This window comes from Pieris rapae, chromosome 13, assembly GCF_905147795.1.
Source record: "Pieris rapae chromosome 13, ilPieRapa1.1, whole genome shotgun sequence".
Taxonomy (NCBI): Eukaryota; Metazoa; Arthropoda; class Insecta; order Lepidoptera; family Pieridae; genus Pieris; species Pieris rapae.
The window spans coordinates 1,893,673-1,913,308 of record NC_059521.1 but is presented as its reverse complement, the minus strand read 5'-3'; the positions used below and the strand labels follow the sequence as shown (position 1 = coordinate 1,913,308).

The window sequence follows — 19,636 nt, the reverse complement described above, 5'->3', positions numbered from 1 at the left end:
TGCGAAAATTATTTACTATATTAATATTAATCACTCCTATTCATTCAATAGGTTAGAGATTATAAAAACAGATATTATCTCAAAAATCTATTTAACTAATAAAATATTATTTTGTTTACATTCTTATCACGTCAAAGTGGCATGACGTTAGACGTAGTGGCAATAGTATAGTAACGTCACTAATTGATAACAATTTTACGAAGGTGTTGTCGGTAGCAATAATTAAGCAAATCATAAAGTTACCAATTAGAAATTTGTGTTTCTTAATTTTTACCGCCGTCCTATTTATAGCGTACAAAGTGAGTTTTTTCTAATAAGATGGGACTTAGAAGCAATGCATAATAAAACCTTCATATTATGTTTAGCATAATATACCAAAGACCAATGATATGTGAAATTTAAAACTCGGTATCCATAGTAACAATATCTAGTTTACTGCTTTCTGTCCAACTATAAAAAAGTATTTCTTATTTTGGGCTGCTTAACAAGAACCCAAGAGGAATTAAGTTCTATTATTTTTTACTTGTAAGAAATAAATGTTTCGATTACTGCATTAACTTTATAAAAATACGTAGTATAAATTACGCGAAATGCCTATTTTAGTTAAAGACTTCACTTGGTCTCAAACTAATAATGCAATAAACATAAGAATTCCCTTGGATCCAGTATATCGTGAGGCAGTAGATATTTTTACAACTGATAAGTATATTAAAGCACATTTTAGACCATACCTATTTGAAATTTTTCTGCTAAATGAGGTAAACAGCGAGAAAAGTAAATGCACACTGCAAGATGATTTAATCGTATTTGACCTAATAAAGAAAGAACAGGTGGATTGGGAAGCCTTAGAAAAATTACTAACCAAAGATGAAAAAGCCAAACTGAGAGCAGAGATGCTCGCTGAATGCCAAGAAAAGGCTAAGAAAGAATCTGAAGAGAGAGCTATAAGAAAAAGTCAGTTAAATAGATTTACTGTACAACAAGCCATGGAAATCGATACTAAGCAACATACACTTATGGATTCTAGGAGAGATGAAGAACGTAATAAAGCTATGAATGAGTTGGAAAAATGGCGATCGAAGACGGGTACAGAAACATATGATTTACATAGTATGGATGCTATAACTGATACAAATAGTACTTCTAGTGTGAAGATAGTAGAGTTACCTAACGATGAGCCAGAAATAAAAACGAAAATATCGAAAAGGAAAACTGTAATTAAGACACCGGTAAAAACGCCTGTTAGGTCAGAGTATGTTGAAAAAAAGAAGCAGGAAATAGGTAATCGAGTTCTACCAAACTTACGGCAAAGTGGTCTAGTGGAGATTAAGCACACACCAAGGACTTTCCCAACTCCTAGTAGAGAGTCAACGGCACAGGAAGAGGAGGCTTGGTTAAGAAATATTACACACGCTAGACGAGCTACGGGTAGGTGCAAGCGTTGAAGAAACAGTATTATATAAATAATAAAGGATCTTTTCGGAAATTATGTCTATTGTAATATTCGGTTGCAGGGTTTGTATCCGAAGATTTGCGTCCCGAAGAACAGGACCCTCAATGGTGCAAGGAAAAGGGGGACGAGTTTTTCAGAACCGGCAACTTTCTAGGAGCTATAAGTGCATATACACACGGCATCACATTATCTGATAAACTACCTAGTTTGTACTCAAATAGAGCAGCTACACATTTTGCGTTAGGCAATTTTAATAAATGCGTAAGTATGTAAAGTACAAATTATCCTCGAAATTATCAAACATGTACTATTTTTGCGAACGATAACGTGGCTAGTAATAAATTCTACGTAAGTATTCTAATATTGCAGGTGACCGATTGTTCTACTGCTTTAGACCTGATGAAGCCGGCCTGCGAGGGTAATAGAAGGAGTAGGGCAAAATGTATTGCACGTCGCGCTGCAGGGCTAGCACGAATAGGTCTTCTGAACAAAGCTATTGATGAAATGAAAGCTGCGGCAAAACTACTACCGGATGATGAAAATATAAAAAAAGATATTTATGACATGGAGAGAGCTTGGGAACAAAATCCTGATTCAGAGTGAACACAAGGCATTCGCTAAATCAAAAATTTATTTCTAACATGTGAACAAATATAAATAATGTTTAGGAATATAATACAATATCTATAGAATTAAAATGCTTTTACTCTTCAATTTTTTTTTGATTGGATAGACCAAGGTTGTTCAATAAGGCCTGTGGAGAAGGGTCTCTTCCACGGAACCTTCTAAATAATTCACTGGGCTGACATGCACCACCAACTGCAAGGAAACTTTCTCTGTATCTGTTACCGATTGCTATCACATCCTGATCGCCTGCTCTTGCCTCTTCAAATGCACTGTAGATGTCAGCGGCTATCATTTTCGACCATAAATGACAATAGTAAGCAGCACCCCATTCTTCAGAGAAAATTTTTGTTAAAGAGAGCAGGTGTGAGTCATATTTATCAAATGGCAGTGCATGGTATTTAGGCCACAATTCCTTAACCAAGTCTCGCCAAAAAGTAGTATTAGAATACAACTCTAAATCTAATCGAGATAGGTATAGTTCACGACATAAATTATATCCTGCCATATGGCTTCTGACATTTTGCAAATTTTGTATAATTTCTTCTGGCAGAGGTTCTTCAGTGTTATAGTGTCCGCTTATAGCTCGGATTGTATTCGGATCAAACAGCCAATGTGTCATCACTTGCCCACATACATCAGCAGCATCCCATTCCACATTAGAGAGACCTGCCACTTCTGAATATGATGCTTTTGTTAGTAAATGACGTAAAGCATGTCCAAATCTTTGAAACAGGACACCAACCTCTTTGAAAGACAGTAGAGATTGCTGTCCATCACTAGGAGCTTGGAAGTTAAATATTAATGCTGATAAAGGATCTGTAGATGTAAGTGCGCATTTGTTGCGTATTGAAACATGCCAACCGGCGTCATCATAAATGCGAATTTTTTCATTCTGTCTTGCATAAGGATCTAAAAAGAAGCCAGCTATAGGTGTGTTACTTGTTTCGTCATAAACATCATAAAATTTAACATCCTTATGCCATGTATGCACATTTGATCTTTCAACTATTTGTATTTTGAATAATGTGCTACATAAATTAAACAAGCTTGTGATTACACGTGGTAGTGGAAAATATTCACGAATTTTATCTTCATCATAGTTGTATAAAGACCATTTTTGTTTTCTTTGCCAATACGGAATATCCCAGTGTTCTAGTTTACCATCAAATCCTCTTTCTTTTGCAAAGCTTTGCAGGGATGCTAACTCAATATCTTGAAGTGGTCTAGCATTTTCAAGTAATTTGTCAAGACACTTATACACATTCTCAACTGAACCTGCCATTTTAGTTTCCATGCTCATATCAGCATAGGTTTCAAAACCTAACATTTTAGCCTGTTCTGCTCTATATTTTCGTATTTGTGCAACATGGGTACTTGTTTCTAAATCTTTATTGCCATAGCCTGAACATCTTTGCACATGTGCCTGCCAAGTATTCCAACGCAATGATCGGTCAGGACAATATTGCATAAATGGTTCAAAAATATGTGGTTGTAAAGTAATTTTCCAAGGACCTTTACTAGCATTATTATTTATGGACATTACTGTTGTTAGACTTTCAGGAAGTTCTTTGGCTAGTTGTTCATCACTGATAAAGCTACTAAAAATGTTTGTGGCCATTTTAACTTTATCTCGGAATAATTGCCTTTCTTTTTGTAACAAATTGAGAATATTATCTAATTTTTCTCTTTTTACACCTGTAATGTCAAGCCCATTAAGTTTACCTTCAAGAATATATTTATCCAATAATCTTTGTTCTTCATCAGTCAACTGCTTCAGACGATTTTTTTCATTTATGGCAGCATTGTAGATAGGCACACTATTAAATTTTGTTGATCTTGCTTTGTAAGCTCTTTGGTGGATTTGAATATAGGATGTAGTTGGCATCAAGGAACTATTACCTAAATATAAGGTTTTAGCAACACCCCATGTTAGTTCTAGTTGGTTGTCTAATTTTTCTAGAGGCTGAAATATCTCGACAAAAGCATTTTTGCAATCAGAGCATGATTCTTCTATCTGTCTAACTCCACTCTCATAATCTAAGCTTAGCTTACTGATAGCAGCAATGCACTTTTCAATTGTAATGTCATTAAATTCAGGCAGGCCATTTTCAGTGAGAAGGACATTCTTATCAGAATCTTCCCCAATTTCTGGAATTCTGAAATTATTTTTAAATGAATTATAAGGAACAACTAACAAATGCAACGAAATCTAATGCTTAAATTAGTTATAAAAAGTAAAGTAATAAACATTGGAACTTACAGGACAACGTATCCAGAATTACGTTTATTTTGTAAAAAGGATTTCTTCAAATGTCGTGTTAAAACGCTTGTTCTAAGGAAAAATGCCATAGTGGGTAATATTATATTTTTTTCTATTCATTAACATTAATTATTTCATAATAATTCAATATTAGCCGAATGCTGCTGCGCTCAACACGCATGACACAAATGACATTTGATTTTGTCATTTCGACATTTGACATCTGATATTTAGATATTTGACAGTTACTGTTTGCTATGCCTTTCAATGTTTTACAGGCAATATAATATACATATTACTGTAATAGCAGGTAGGTAATGTTGTACATACTCGTATATAAGCATAAGTATATTATGCAAGCATCTCATAACAAGATTTGTTTGTTCGTATACACTTTTAATATAAAAAAACCTTAAAACTACGTCTGCACATCTAATAAGACTGGTTTGAGTTAATTTTTGGACACTAGATTTATGTTGGTACTGTGTCATTCATAGTTACCTAGTGTGTTTACCACGCATTCAATGAAACGGTTTAAATATCTTATCTAAACAACATACTAATAAAACAACACAAACTAAAATTTCATAACTATATTATTTTACTAAAATAAATTCAACAGCGTCTAAATCCTTTTCAGGGCTAACATTTTCCACTAAAGGCATGCTAACCATCTGACAGGAACATAACGCACTGCAGTTTTTACACGTTGTTTTAACAGATTCGTTTTTAGGCTCTTTGACTGGCGGGCTGCAGCAAAAATCGGTGTCTAGACCCATTTTCTCGCCATCTTCTAATGTTTGAGGAAGATGTTGGTTCAATGTTTCTGGTAGAAGTAAACTGGCTATGCCACCGGCGACTAGCAACGCGCCCATTATGATCAATGGTAGTACCATAATATCGGAGCCCTTAAAAAAAGTTAAGAAAAGTAAAGATTAGAGAAGCTTCTAGAGGTACAAAGTCAACATTTATATCCGTCTCTTAAGTTTATATGATTTGGCAGCCTTTTTTCAAACAAATGTAAAATATCCTTGTTGCCGGCAATTGTGGTCTTACAAAGTTAGCTGAGGCAGTTCTAAGTTCAGAGAGTTCAAAATTTTAAAATAGCTTGTTTCCTACATCCTAATTATGCTACTTATATCACTGAAGTCTTATTAATCGACTCCTGGAACCTCTGTTAAAATCAGGAAATTTATATTTAATTATCAATAAATTTGTTGAAACATTTCTATAAGGGCGCTTAGAATACAATGTATTATTTTAATAAAAAAATATATGTTTATTTAACGTGATGTAACTATGTTTTTTAATTCATTTATAAGATTAATTGTTTGGTAATTTTCAATATTTACTTTTTCTTACCAAATAATTTACAAGAGGTATAAAAATAGGCCCCAGCATCCCCAAAACTGAACTTAAGCTCATGCCCAATCCCCTCACAACAGTTGGATACAATTCAGACGCCATCAAGGGTAAGACTACGAAAGATGATGAAATTCCCATCTTTCCCACGCAATATAATGCCAGAGTAACATTCGTTTCTGTAAACAGAAGAAAGGTTAATTATCGTTCTTTAGTCTGGTATTCAATTCTATTGAGTTGCCTAACACACTCGTTGCTAACTGCTAAATACGTTTGTTGCTGCAACATTTAAAAAAAAAGTGGTGGAATATGTTGTAGATAAATAAGAAATAAACTCTCTCGTGGTAGGTCCGTTTGTATGATATTTAAATCTGTATATGCGAACGTCTGTATTCTGAAAAATATTTGATAATGCTATATGGGTGGAATCAGCTGCCAGAGGCACAGAAGATTCTTGGGCCTTTCCAAGGATTCACGGAGTAACCTCACTGGCCCAAGAAGTTTTGCACGTTGTTTAGTCACAGGCAATATTTGATAATAATTTAAAAGTTTGTAGAACTAAAGACTTAACACGTTAAACTAACTAAAGTCCTACATAAAAATGCTTGTGGAAGAAGTAAGGTGCTGCTCTTCGTCCGATCCAATCGGAGGATTATCGACCAGTTTGCCACTGACAGATCGCACCGAAGGACGTGGCGTCGAGAAGTTGTAAATTTACTTAGTGGTACTGTTTTGTAAGCGCTAAACTATGTTACCTACCATGTTGTACCAAAAACGTAGTCAAACACGCAACTCCACCCACCACCATACTCATACAAAGGGTCCAACGCCTCCCAAGTCTCTCCATAGAAGGCCACAAAAACAGATAAGTAGGTAACTCAACAACCCCAGCCAAGAAGAAATTCAAGAATTCATCTCCACCCAACACAGGCGCATAATACGACAATCCAACGTACACACTTGTGTTTGTGAACCAGATAAAAGTAATGATTATCGTTTTCTTCCTCATATTTGGTGTTCGGAATAAATCGAAAATTCCATAGGTTCGCAACTTCTCCTTTTCAAGATCTTGTTGCAGTTTGTCTGATTCATATTTGCGACGAAGGTGAACCATGTAGTTCTTGGGGAGAGACTTTCCGTTTATTCTGAAAGACAAATTTTATATTGTAACAGCGTTAAATACGTTTTTATAATTTTTGGGAAACATACACTATAGGATATTTATGCGTAAACCATAATCATTTTGTTTTCGTTACAGGAGGCAGACAGGCAGGAGGCTTATCTGATGTAAAGTGATACCGCCGCCCTCTCTCACTGCCAGAAGGCTCGCTTGCTGTCGGCCTTTTAATTGGTACGGTCTTTTCTAGAAGGACCCTAAGATGAATTGTTCAGAAATACTTCAGTGGGCAGCTGGTTCTACATAGTGGTGGTGCCCGGTAAAAATTGCCTTAAGAACATCATTAACATTAACAGTTGTAAAATCATTAACTCCAATATGACGTTTTCTTGTTCATCCTGTGTTGCTCCTCCGCGACAAGAGGTTAGCCGTGCCTTTTCTTGTCCTGTGCCTAATAAAACAACTCTTCCGTACTGCTTTCCGATTTTTTAAATAGGGCATTAGTAAAAATGCTATAATATGCATTGTTGCAATGAAGAATATATTCTTACTAAACAAACAATGTCAATACATACCGAGCCATTTTCTTCAAAATAACTTCTGCTTTTTCGAATTGTCCTCTAGCGAGTAACCATCTAGGACTTTCGGGCATGAGCCAGATGTATAAAAAGAAGCAGACGAAGGGCAATGTCGTAGCTAGAGCTAGATAACGCCAGTCCCTCACTAAATATACCACGCCAGCCAGGAGAATTAAGCCCATGGAATAGGCGATGTTAGAGAGAATCGTGCATAGAGTCCGGGATCGAGGCCCCACAAGTTCGATAGCTAAAAAAAAGCCTCTTTTTTAAAAAGATTCCATTACAATTTAAAGATTTTAAGAGATTAACTACCTTTTGTTAATAATTTCAATAATTAAAAGAAAAATGTATCATTCATTGTAATTTTGCGATATAATAATGATTCCATTCTCGCCTTTCCCTATTTAAAGATATAAAATAGACAGAGAAAACTGTTTTATACATAATAAAAAGGATGTTTAGTTAAAAAGAAGTGAAGCCCACACACTAGATTCCAAGTGTCGTGGGCAGCTAGTGACTTCCATTTCACATTTCGGCAGACAGGTTGAGATGTTGTTTATGATTTAGTGAATCTATAAAGTTTTGAAGCGTTAGTGATAAGTTTGTTATAAGTCATCAGTGCCACGACCGATAAGTGAAGGCGGCAGAATATAATTTATGTTAATAGAATAAATATTATCAAACCTAAAACGTATGGAGTCGCCATAATAGCTGGTACCGTAAATCCAACACCAAATCTGAAGATAAGCCAAATATAATAGTTCTGAGCGAATGCTGTAGCAACTCCAAATATGCACTCGATTAAAAGATAGATAAAGAACGAGGGTTTCCGTCCAAAGGTGTCTTGCAGGTAGCCGAATATGTAATTTCCAATAATTCCACCAACAGCGAGAAGTACCAGGCCCAGGGTAGGCAAAAAGTCCTTGTCACAGACAAGGTCCCACTGAAAATAATATGTCCCTATATTTGTTAATACATAAATTAAACTAGCTGACCGGACAATCGTTGTTTTGTCATATATTTCTTAGAGACACTGTTTTATTTAAAGAAAAATAACTATCTGCTATAGAAAAAATAGGGGTTGATCGTAGAGGGGTGAAAATTAAGGTAAAAAAAAACAAAAAAATTTAACTTAAAAATATTTTTTTTGGGATTCACTACACTTAACATTTAGGGGTTTGAAAGTTAGATAGTAGCCGCTTCTCAGACATATGGGAACGAACATAGTGACACGAACGTGTTATATATCAGATTAATTAAAATTGTACTATGCTATCAATTTATATAATAAGATGTTATAAATATTTTAATTCATTTCGTTACGAAACCTAAGTAGTTTCATGACATCACAGAAAATTTAATTCATACTTGCTTATGCAAATACGATTTTGGCAATGTATCAATAATATAATGTCTGTCCAGGTATCTGTCCACGTGTCCATGGGCTGCGATGATTCCCATTTTTGGGCGCCTTGTAGGCTCTTATCAAATAAAAAAAAGGCCGTGTAAATTGCCATTTTTTTATGGTTATTATAATTACACAGACTACGTCAGACAAATTAAATTTAATAAAAGTCGACCTTAGAACACAATGCTGGCTGTTTTTTCTTGACCTACCTCTGTAACCACGGTACTCTGGTATACGGTGTCTTCATACACCCATCCATTTTTACATGGCACGATATCAGCAGGACCTTCTAACATCAGAGCCTCCTCAATTGTGGAGTAACGCGAGAGGATGTCGGTGTAATTAATATCGTACATGTTACATTGTGAAAAGTCCAGGATACCGTTGCGACGCTCCTGTGGGATACTAACAAATATTGCTGTTAATGGGCACTGGTTTTTGAATATGTCTTTCTATTTGTTTCTGTGATTATTTTTTACAATTCTATTATGTTACTATTAATAAATTAATGCCGAATATATTTTATTAATGACAAAAATTAAATAACTATTTCATTATTTAAAAATTAGTTTCAAGACTACGTTGTACCAAACCTGAAATTCTTAGTAAGTTCCACATCTAGCCCTTCCAAGTCTGGTACTTTACACCAATGCTTGACATCCCCAGCCATAAACAACTGCGAATACGCATGAAACCCACATGGTATGACAGCTGGCAGGAGGATCAAATAGATCACGAGCTTTTGAAAACGGCTAAATTCACCAACATCTTCCAAAATCGCGTCAAAGTCCATTGCTGATTCTATAAAAGAGACCTTGCATAAAGTAAACAAAATATAGCATTTCATTTGAATTTTCTATTAAATATTGATTAATGTTAAAGTTACTAATGGAATTTATTACAAATGACAAATTTAAATCGCAAGTTTTATCAGCAGAACCGGTTAATATAGTTAAAAATTATCTTTTCTTTAAATATTTCCCTTTAAAAAAATTGTAAAAAATTCAAAAGTATTATTACACACGCCATCGACTTTTTGGGTACAAAATATTCCGGTTTTCTCTCGATATTGTCTTTCACCGTTCGAGCGAATGTTGAATACGCATATTAGTCCGGTCAAATTAGACTAAAAAATAGGGGTAAGGTTACAAAAATTCCCACTTGGCTGAATATTGGTAGGATTGTTCAATACACTATTATAAAGGAAATGTGAAAAGTCCTCATCGATCCGGCACGTGCAAAAAAATTTACTCGGGATCAAAGGTCACAAAAAAGGTTTTTCGCGATTTTCAGCAAAATGGTAAGTTTTATCATTAAAAAAAACTATATTGACAGAAAGTCGTTTGGTGCACAACCACAGCATTTAATAATATCTTTTACTAAAAGCTTTAAAAAAATCTTTAATTATCTATCAGTAATATTAAAAAAACTAAGTTCTCATTGTCATCGTTATATCAAATCGTTGGAATTGAAAATTATTTATTTTGTTACATAATTCATTTATCGAATAAGAGTATACAAGTCGAAAAGTTATTAAATCAGAGAGTTGATTGAATCACTAGAAAGTTAATTAAAATCGATATTTAATCAAGTCGCTAGCATTTTGATTTAAATAAGGCAGCGTTGAAAACGTTCAACTATCTGGCTGACCGAACGCCTGTGTGTTGATTAACAGTGTAGATCAAGATGGCGGTCACGACAACACCTGTTTACTTTTAGAGTCTTTTTCTTTTGACAAACGTTGGTTTGTTGTTTGGGTGGTTTTTTGTTTCAAATTGTTTCAAATTGAAATTATAAATATGTCTTCGACTCCGTCATGATTATTTCGAAGTGCTCGTGAAGAAGTGAGAGCTTAGAAATTCCGTGTTTTGTTTTAATGTAAATGGTTAGTTTAAGTTTGTCTTGTTGCCTAGGAACGTTTAGGAAACTCGTTAAACATTTGATTCATTCACTTGTCTGACGGAACTTTAGCAGCTTGATTGAATATCGATCTTTAGTTAACTGTCTAGAGATTCAATTAACTCTCTGATTTAACAACTTTATTGCGACATACTACGGCCGAATAAGTGAAATAATAATAGGCCAACTATAGAGGCTATGGGAAGAGCTACGTTACATTCGATAGTTATTGCTAGTGCAACAGAATTTCGAAGCCAGTGTAGTGAGATGTTTTGTAAATAAACTTATTAGCAATTCTTGTTTTAAGTAAAGCTACATAGAGAACAATTTATTATTCATCAAGAAATTTTTCTGGTAAACATACGTTTTATTTATTAACTTCCTTGCGGTAATATCGAAATACAGTACAATTAAAATAATTAAATAAAAAGGAGGGCAACATGACCTTATATAATTTGAGTAATCACACCAAGGAATAACTTAATAAAGAATAAAGGTTTTCTGTATACATTTATGTAACCACAGAAAAACTTAGATTGTAGATTATAAATTATTACAAGTTTGCGTAGTCACCATGTTAATTGTTAGAAAAAAAATCGATAGTTTTTTTATGTACTTTGGAGCAATTTTTTTATTGAAGACCAGGTACAAATGTACTTAGCTATATAGGGACTTACCTCAGTCATAAAAGTTGTAAATAATGATTGAAGAGCGTCACCAACGTATTCAGTTTGAGTGATGCGGTCACAACTAGTCACTGGACCGGACATTTGGGCTCATCTAGGGGGACCCTACGCTGTACTATACAGGTTGTTTATAAAACATCAATTTTTGTAGGCTTATAAAAATACTCGTACAAAATATATCCAAAAATCTAATACACTACTACTAAATAATAAAATAATATAAAGCAAATAGTAGTATACCATGACAAACGGTCATTTGTCATATTATATCTACTCAGTCATCAGTGGCATCGTTGTTAATAAGAAGTCTGATACTTGGTGAGAAGATTCATATTTGTCCTCTCCAGTATTTTTTGCTATCACTACTTTAGTGTAGCTTTTGGAAGATGGATTACGTTTCTTTATAATTATGATGACGCTATAGTCTTCGATTAAAAACCTTTTCTAGCTACTAAAACATTCACCATAAAAACAAACAGTTAATAAATCAAGAGTAAATTAAAACGAAAAAATAACGACTCAAATGTTGATTTGAATAATGATTGACTTGAATATCGGTAGAAGCAAATTATGAATTATTTTCTTTATAGAGTCGGTTAAAACAAGTCAGAGATCACCTTAGGTTTATGCGCGTGCGCAATTATCTCATTGGCCGTCCAGTCAATTCGATTAGTTGTATAATTGAGCAGCGAAAGGACAAGTCCCCTCGCTACAAGGCCACATTTGCTACAGGAATAGGTTCATTGTTTAAAAAATAAAAATAGGCATAGGCATTCGTCAAGTAGAGGAATATTATGGATGTTTTCAAATCCATCATCTCGTATAACTTAGGATGATATTTTATGATGCTTTAACTGACCCTACGAATTTAAATACTCTTAATTTTACCTAGCAAACAGCACACGTCAATCTATACCTGAGTAACACTGAAAATGTTTAGAACTGGCCAGTTAGAAACTTTGCTAATGGAAACTTTTTTGAATTTCCATATTGCATTCATTTGTCATTTGTTTTTGTGACTTGGCGGCAAATCTAAAACTCTTGTTGCCTTTGAAAATGAACCTAACGCGAGAAAATTAAATGAAATCGGCCAATGATTTATTATGACTTTTGTTGTGGGCTTACCCAACAACAAAGCTTTTAGCATTTCTGTCATCTGGTTGTAGCGGCGATTAGCATTTCTGGTCGATCTCGTGCCACTATTCAAAATTGGTTTAACGAATTAAAACGAAAAGCGTGGACATAGCAATCTCAATGATTATGCGCGTGAGGGACGTCCTTTAACAACGTCTACTAAAGATAACATCAATGCTGTGCAATATTTGATTATGGCAGGTGTGGAGATAATGAGTCATCTGCATACAGTCCTGACCTGGCGCCCTGTGACTTTCATTTATTCCCAAGAAAGGATAATGCATGAATTGCGAGTTTTGAGAAGAATTTGGGAATCAATAAACCCTGGTTTAAACATTTGTTGTTGTCAAATATTATTAGGTTCTTTAGTTTGTCTATTTCATAGCTTTTGTAGGAGTTCCGATCCCATAATCTGTTTTAAAAGTATCTTCTTTTTCGATACTGTTCAAAAATATTTACCTTTTAAGTATATATATTGCAAAATTAGTAAGTATTTAATAAGGTATATAAAAAATGCACTAAGCTAAACAGTAATATTATTGTATCACCGGGTTATGTAGTAAATGATAATATAAGGCAAATTAAAATTCTGAAAAAAGTTGAAAACATTCGCGTTTATACAAAAAAAATGAATTGAAAAATGGAAAATCCCTTTTATTAAAATCCATCAGTAAACTTAACATTTGTATAAATTTAAAATTCTATCTTGAATTCATATTTTTAAACCATTCAGGATCGGTCGCATTGACAGGTCTTCCGCCGTGATGGCGGTAGTGGAATTCGGAGAGGCCTCTGCCAGGAACACCATTTACAACATATTTGCAGAATCTCTCTTTCATCTTCGCTTCCCAGTCTTGTGACACGTAATGTACCGACTCGTATTCAACTATAACCTGAAAAAAATAGCGTGACATTAGCTAACGTTCTGTCACGTGACGGATTCACGTAGTGGGTAACGAGAGTCGAAAATTGATTTTGTCAAGACTTAAGACGTAATAAGACTTACTATGTGAGCATTCAAATACTGAGACTCGGTTACAATGAGAAACACGGCATGCCTTAGGCCTAATTATTAAAAGAATGTCACAAAACAGATACAGAAATCTGATGGTATCACCGGGGGTTGCAGTACAGGATTGTCATGCTTTGGTTTTTTTGTTTTTTGCTTAACTGTCCACTTAAAAACAAAAAATCGTGAAATAAACTGCTAAATACAAAGGTACCTGGATCGTGTACTCAGTGTCTCCCGCTTTACACCTGAACGCGTAATCCTTTGGTGTGGTGCCTCCTTCTCCATGTTGCCACAACTGGAAGTCCACCCATTCTATGGGATGTATTTCCCCATTCGGCAGACCAACCATTCCCAGTTCAAAACTGGATTTGAAAAAAAAAAATGTAATAGTGGCGTTGATTAAGTGCTTAATTAGTAAGGCTTTTTATTTGCTAAATTATCGCTTCATTAAAATTATTATAAGGGAGGCTGCGATTCCCGGCGAAACAGCAAATTTTAAAGAATCCAGGAGAAGAGCATCGATTTAATGCAAAGTGGTGTATATTAGATATATTAGATAATCTTATATCTTTATCATATTAGATATATGATAGAGATATAAGATTCCTTCTCACAGTCAAGAGAAGATGCGCAAAAGTCGTTATTAGTTTATTTATTTAACTATACAACTATTGCTACCAACAAGGGTTCTCATTTACATCATGCAACCCAAGAAAACAAAGCTTGTTAATTATTTGTTGATCCTACATTATTGAAAGTATACGAAGCAACGAGGTTTGGAACAGTTTTCAATCTTTTGATACGTTAAAGCTAGATATGCCTTGGATTACCCAAGGCACAAAGCATGCAGACAGAATTATGACAATTAACCAACTATATGTATATACCACCTGTATCTTAATTAAAAAAAATTAAATAACTCTCTCCATAGTTGCTTATCATTAAAAAAAAATCAAATACACAACTACACGCAATACGTTGAGGTTACAGTATGAGGGTGTGCAATTATTTAATTAATTACTATCTCAAATTCGTAATATTGGAGTGTTTGACAAATTCAAAAAGGCAGTAAAGATGCATGTTTTTCATTTTCAATTGAGACGGCTATGGCGACGTGTATCTCGCTCGTATATATTCATTTATTAAATTTCTTATGTAAATATAATATTTTTTTTTTGTAATGAGAAATAAAGTTCTTTAAACAATAAACAATGATGTAAAACTGATACCTAGTTGCTGTTGCAGGTTGGCAAACAACTCCGAGGCTCAAATTCAGGCCGTTCTCGACAAAAATGTGATTAAAAGCGTATCTGTGCATCAAGGACCAATCGCGAGTCTTGCCTGAAATGTGACGAAATCAAAACTTAAAAGATATGTTAATCCATATAAAATTATCGCCCCAGCTACTGGTCAATGTTCTAAGCCGTAGCTCATATGATATATAAACATATTTTGGTTGTCAAATATATATTGCCCAGAAATTTATTTTGTAAATACTAAGGAATTTAAGAAGCTTTTATATATGCAACAAATCAAGGCACATTCTAATTTAGTTGAGTATTGCAAATTGGTGATAGCAGTGTACTTAATATTTATTTTGTATTAAATATATTACAGAATATTAAAATATATTACTTACATAAAATCATAAATTACTACTATTTCGCCTCATTAATCTATAAGCGACTTTACACGTATTATTTATATTTTACTTAGGATAAACTAACTATAAATCGATTACTACTAGCACTTACCGAAGCTATGATCTCGAAAAGACGGCATCATCACATGATACTTTTCATCGCCGATTGAAAACTTGCATTTCATTGTTCCGAATTGTTCGTAGTGCGATTGGTGGGCCCTTTAAGAAACCTTCGATAAAATATAGGAAAAGACAAATAATAGGATATACATTCTAGGGTTTAGGGGAAATTTTCTATTATATAATAGGACCATTTACCACCATTAGAATCCTACATTATCCCTGATGAACAAAGACTATATAAAATTTTTAAAATAGGGATCCATATGAAAACTTCGATACTGTAACCCGAAGTGTGTAAATAAATACCAATGTAATATACTATAGTTTTATATGACATCAATATCTTAAAAAAAGCCTGCGGTAAAAAACCCAAGAAGGCTTCAGGCTATCTATAGACATGCTGCTACCAGGTATTGCATTAATATATTATATAAATAGCTAGTTTTAATTATTATTGTCTTGGTTATACTGATTGAGCAAGTTAACTCAAGTCATAGTGGTACAAAATCATTTTTGTTTTGCATGGAGTTCCGTAGTATAAGGGGGTTTACTGTAAAAACATTTACCTTTTTTTACCAACTTGGAAAAAGCCAAAGGAGAACAGGTTTACTAAAAATATGCTATAGAGTTTCTACTTACTGCTTAAGTCGCTCAAAATACTCGCGACTCCAGTTTTCCCTTGCAATGGATCTGATGACAGCGGGCGGATACAAATCTGTGTCGTAGTCGAAGTATTTGTAGGTAGCAGTCCATTCACCAGTTAGGTCAACTTCTACAGTCTTCTTCGGGTCATTTTGAAACCTGAAATAGTTTGATATACCTATATTAAAAGTCATGTGATTTTCTTTCTAAGTCTAACGATTTATTACGTAGGTACTAGTTGTATAAATGGGAACCCATATGATTTAAAGGTATATTATATAATCCGATCGTTTTTTCTTTAGTAAAATAATTATTTTACTCATAAATAATTGTATTCTTTTACACATTTACACATTTAAAGAAAAACACTTTTTTAATGGATTGAAGTTATGTATTATTATAATTATTTAAACATAATTTTAAATTTAACCGACGTTTCATAAATAATTATTTTATTACTCCACGAGCCAAGGCTGTGCATTTTGCATACTCAGGCTTTCTTAGTTTTATAAACGTGGCGATTCACTAAATCGTAGGAGTTACGCCCCGAGAGTAAAGCCAGACGTTCTTTTCAACTGTTACATTTATTACACAATTAACATTTTATTAATTCGCTTATATTCTAGCGTTGTACATGAGTGGTTAATATAAAGTAATACTTAAATCCTCTATTATTTAAAGCATCCTGTAGGCTCAGGAACCGTTAATAATACTTTTAATAACGCTTTAGTTTCCATACTTTAAATTAGTTATTTTATTAGTCTACTAGCAGACTCGGCCAAGCGTTGCTGTGGCTAAGGTTTTTGTTATATTACATAGTAGTAAATTAATCAAGGGAAACCGTAGGAGAACTTATGTGAAACGTTGGTACCACGACACGGACCTAAACTAAACTACCTTTAACTCAGCGCCATCTGTTAGAATTGTATCAAATAATAAACAAATGTTAATGTTATCGTAATTTTAGTAAAGATGTCTTTTTTTTTGGAAATGAAATATAGCCTATGTCACTCAGGAATGATGTAGCTTTCCAACAGTGAAAGAATTTTTCAAATCTGCCAAGTAGTTTCGGAGCCTATTCAATTCATACAAACAAACAAAAAATCAAACCTTTCCTCTTTATAATATTAGTATAGATTTAGCAGCAGGTATTGTACGCGAATTGAACACAACACGCTGTGCAAAACTTTGTTTGAGAAATGATAAAAACAGTATCTAAAAATGAAGTAACGCATTTTAGCGTCCTTCAAGAAAAGAGCGTACCAATTCTTAAAAGGCTGGCAACGCGCTCGCGAGCCCTCTGGCATCGAGAGTGTCCATGAGCGGTTGTATCACTTAATATCAGGGCCTCCTGCCGGTTTGCCCCCTATGCTTTAAAAAAAAAACGACATAACGATTTTTCAATCTGATAGTTACAGTTAAATTTATATATACGAGTATATGAATGTGTATATTTGTAATAATTTAAGAAAAACGAATAAAGAACTTCTATATAAAACGTTCTTACCACATCTCTCCTTTATACGCTATATTCCATTTCTTCATCGGCTCAACCATCGTTATTCTGATCCCCTCAGCACCAAAGGTATCATCCTCAGCACCAAAGAGGACGGTGTCAGGAATTTTCTTACTACAAAGCAGGCCTTTATCTGGTAACTGACAATTTTAAAACTTGATAATATGATGGTATATAAGTTTAAAAATTTACATTTTATTAATTAACATAGCAAGGCTGCTAAAACGACTCAGCGAAAGGTCTCAAGTGTTAACTTAACTTAATCTAATTTGGTAATATATATTATAATGATAAATATTGTACATATTGTGTAAGTTATGCCAACATTTAGTGGAAAAATACTTAATTTTTTTTTCATTTGAACGATTTACTTACCCCAATGTACAATAGTCCGTTACAGATGCCCATGGGCCGTCTTTCACTGCCTACTGCTACGTAGATTCCTTTATTGTCTCCACCCTCAGTAGCTGATATGAAGAAAACCGCATCAAATGCCTATAATTAAATTTAAAACACTAGTATAATTCCGTGGTGCAGACGTTTATATAATGATGTGAAAAAAACAATACTCGTTGCAAAAATCTACAGGAGTTTGTATTTTGCTCTTCACCTTTGCTTGGTTGTTTAATCTTTAACTTCACATGGCAGGTATTGTAAAATTTATATATTTATAGGTACTGCCACAGACAGGACAATTGATAAACACGTAGACCCAATGAAACTAATTGCACTATTTACCAGATGATTTTATTTGCTTCAAATGAAACAATTTCTATGACTAAAAATTTAACGATTAAAAAGAGTGCCGGAAGGTTTCTTGCTAGCTCTATCTTGACTTGTGAACTGTTAGTAATGTAGAACTGTCAATTTAGTATCACTTTAAGATCTTCTCTGTTGACGTTTATAAGTGTACTTGTGTATCTATATGAATAAAGTTATTTTTGAGATTGAGTTTGAGTAGAATGCTTAGCGAACTCTGCGAGCCATTATAGCTTTCCAGTGATCCTGTCGCGACTTTACTTGAGACAGCGCTACACAGACTTCCGTATGTCTAATACATTTAAATACAATCATATTTCGCGCTCAGTATCGACTTTGTATTATAAACTTAGAGGCTTAAGCAGACTATAAGATTTTTACGAAAATTGTGATACCTTGGGATGGTCGCTGAAGGGTTGAACTTTTTCCATATCTTCTGGGTTGGCTATAGCTTTTACGCCTTGTCCAGCTCGACCATCCGGACCGGCTGCTTTGTATTTGTTTACATACTGAAGTGTAGAATTAAAATGTTTGTATTCATATAAAAGACGTCATTGAATTATATATAAATTATCATTCGAAATTGTAACGCATAATAAAGGTTCATACAAAAATCAATCACAGAGATGGAATAATAAAATGATGCTTTAGTATACACTAAACTTACTTTCCTAAAGTAATATATAGACGAAAAGACGACATATTTAAGATAATACCACTTCCCAGGCACTGAATATATCCCAAATATCGGTTTGGGGTCTTTCGCATAGCGATTATAAATATAAAATATCACCAACGCGACCGCTATCACGAAAATCATTTTGGAGACTCCAGTGTTAACTGTCAACGTTTTATTAATTGAAGATAGCTCAATCATGATACTGATACCATGTATATTTACATCATTAGGGGCCCCGTTCTCACATAAATGACCAAAAAGGGCCCCGTTAGCATCGTGGTTAAATTAAAATGATTAAGATACTTTTTTCTTATTCATAGGGTACTTTCAGGTTTAAAATAATGATTGAAATCTTAGTTTTTGTAATATTCATAATAATAAATTATTATTTTAACTGAGTTTACTAGGGCTAAGCTAGTAACTAAATAGTAGCGTAGTAGTATGATAGAAGATAAATATAGAAGCAGAAGATCCGGATGTTAGTGATACCGCCCGTACAATGACAGTTTCGGAAGTACGTCGCTGGACTTTTAATAGCCAGTACGCTCTTTAGTTTAGATTTTGGACATCCGTATTCAACGTAAGTTCGGCTCTGTACATCGAGAGCAAACAACGTATATGGCGAGAGAACAATGCGGTTTTTGCGGTAGAGTCTACCCAATCAGATAATAGATAGCCTAACACTAATCAATATAAACTCTAAATTAAAAAAACTACTTTTACACGCATAAGTCGCGCT

The 19,636-nt window shown here is 34.0% G+C and overlaps 4 protein-coding genes across 4 annotated transcripts; 1 reads left to right on the top strand and 3 right to left on the bottom strand.

Annotated features, from left to right (window-relative positions):
- Positions 1–148: 148 nt before the first annotated feature.
- On the top strand, positions 149–2,154 carry LOC110992186 (dynein axonemal assembly factor 4). The gene is made up of 3 exons (XM_022257905.2): positions 149–1,428; positions 1,515–1,714; positions 1,823–2,154. Exons 1-3 carry the CDS (start codon positions 591–593, stop codon positions 2,054–2,056), a joined length of 1,272 nt encoding a protein of 423 aa, XP_022113597.2. The 5' UTR covers positions 149–590; the 3' UTR covers positions 2,057–2,154.
- LOC110992176 (probable cytosolic oligopeptidase A) lies at positions 2,067–4,522 on the bottom strand. The gene is made up of 2 exons (XM_022257893.2): positions 4,341–4,522; positions 2,067–4,236 (listed from the first exon to the last, which is right to left on the bottom strand). Exons 1-2 carry the CDS (start codon positions 4,427–4,429, stop codon positions 2,157–2,159), a joined length of 2,169 nt encoding a protein of 722 aa, XP_022113585.2. The 5' UTR covers positions 4,430–4,522; the 3' UTR covers positions 2,067–2,156.
- Positions 4,523–4,918: 396 nt separating this feature from the next.
- On the bottom strand, positions 4,919–11,504 carry LOC110992413 (beta-alanine transporter-like). The gene is made up of 8 exons (XM_045630938.1): positions 11,382–11,504; positions 9,399–9,606; positions 9,015–9,210; positions 8,082–8,340; positions 7,395–7,644; positions 6,462–6,847; positions 5,703–5,881; positions 4,919–5,248 (listed from the first exon to the last, which is right to left on the bottom strand). Exons 2-8 carry the CDS (start codon positions 9,596–9,598, stop codon positions 4,937–4,939), a joined length of 1,782 nt encoding a protein of 593 aa, XP_045486894.1. The 5' UTR covers positions 9,599–9,606; positions 11,382–11,504; the 3' UTR covers positions 4,919–4,936.
- Positions 11,505–13,178: 1,674 nt separating this feature from the next.
- On the bottom strand, positions 13,179–19,110 carry LOC110992404. The gene is made up of 9 exons (XM_022258220.2): positions 18,886–19,110; positions 18,614–18,727; positions 17,835–17,954; positions 17,451–17,599; positions 15,941–16,102; positions 15,291–15,397; positions 14,766–14,877; positions 13,748–13,898; positions 13,179–13,417 (listed from the first exon to the last, which is right to left on the bottom strand). Exons 1-9 carry the CDS (start codon positions 19,093–19,095, stop codon positions 13,226–13,228), a joined length of 1,317 nt encoding a protein of 438 aa, XP_022113912.2. The 5' UTR covers positions 19,096–19,110; the 3' UTR covers positions 13,179–13,225.
- Between the last annotated feature and the right edge of the window lie 526 nt (positions 19,111–19,636).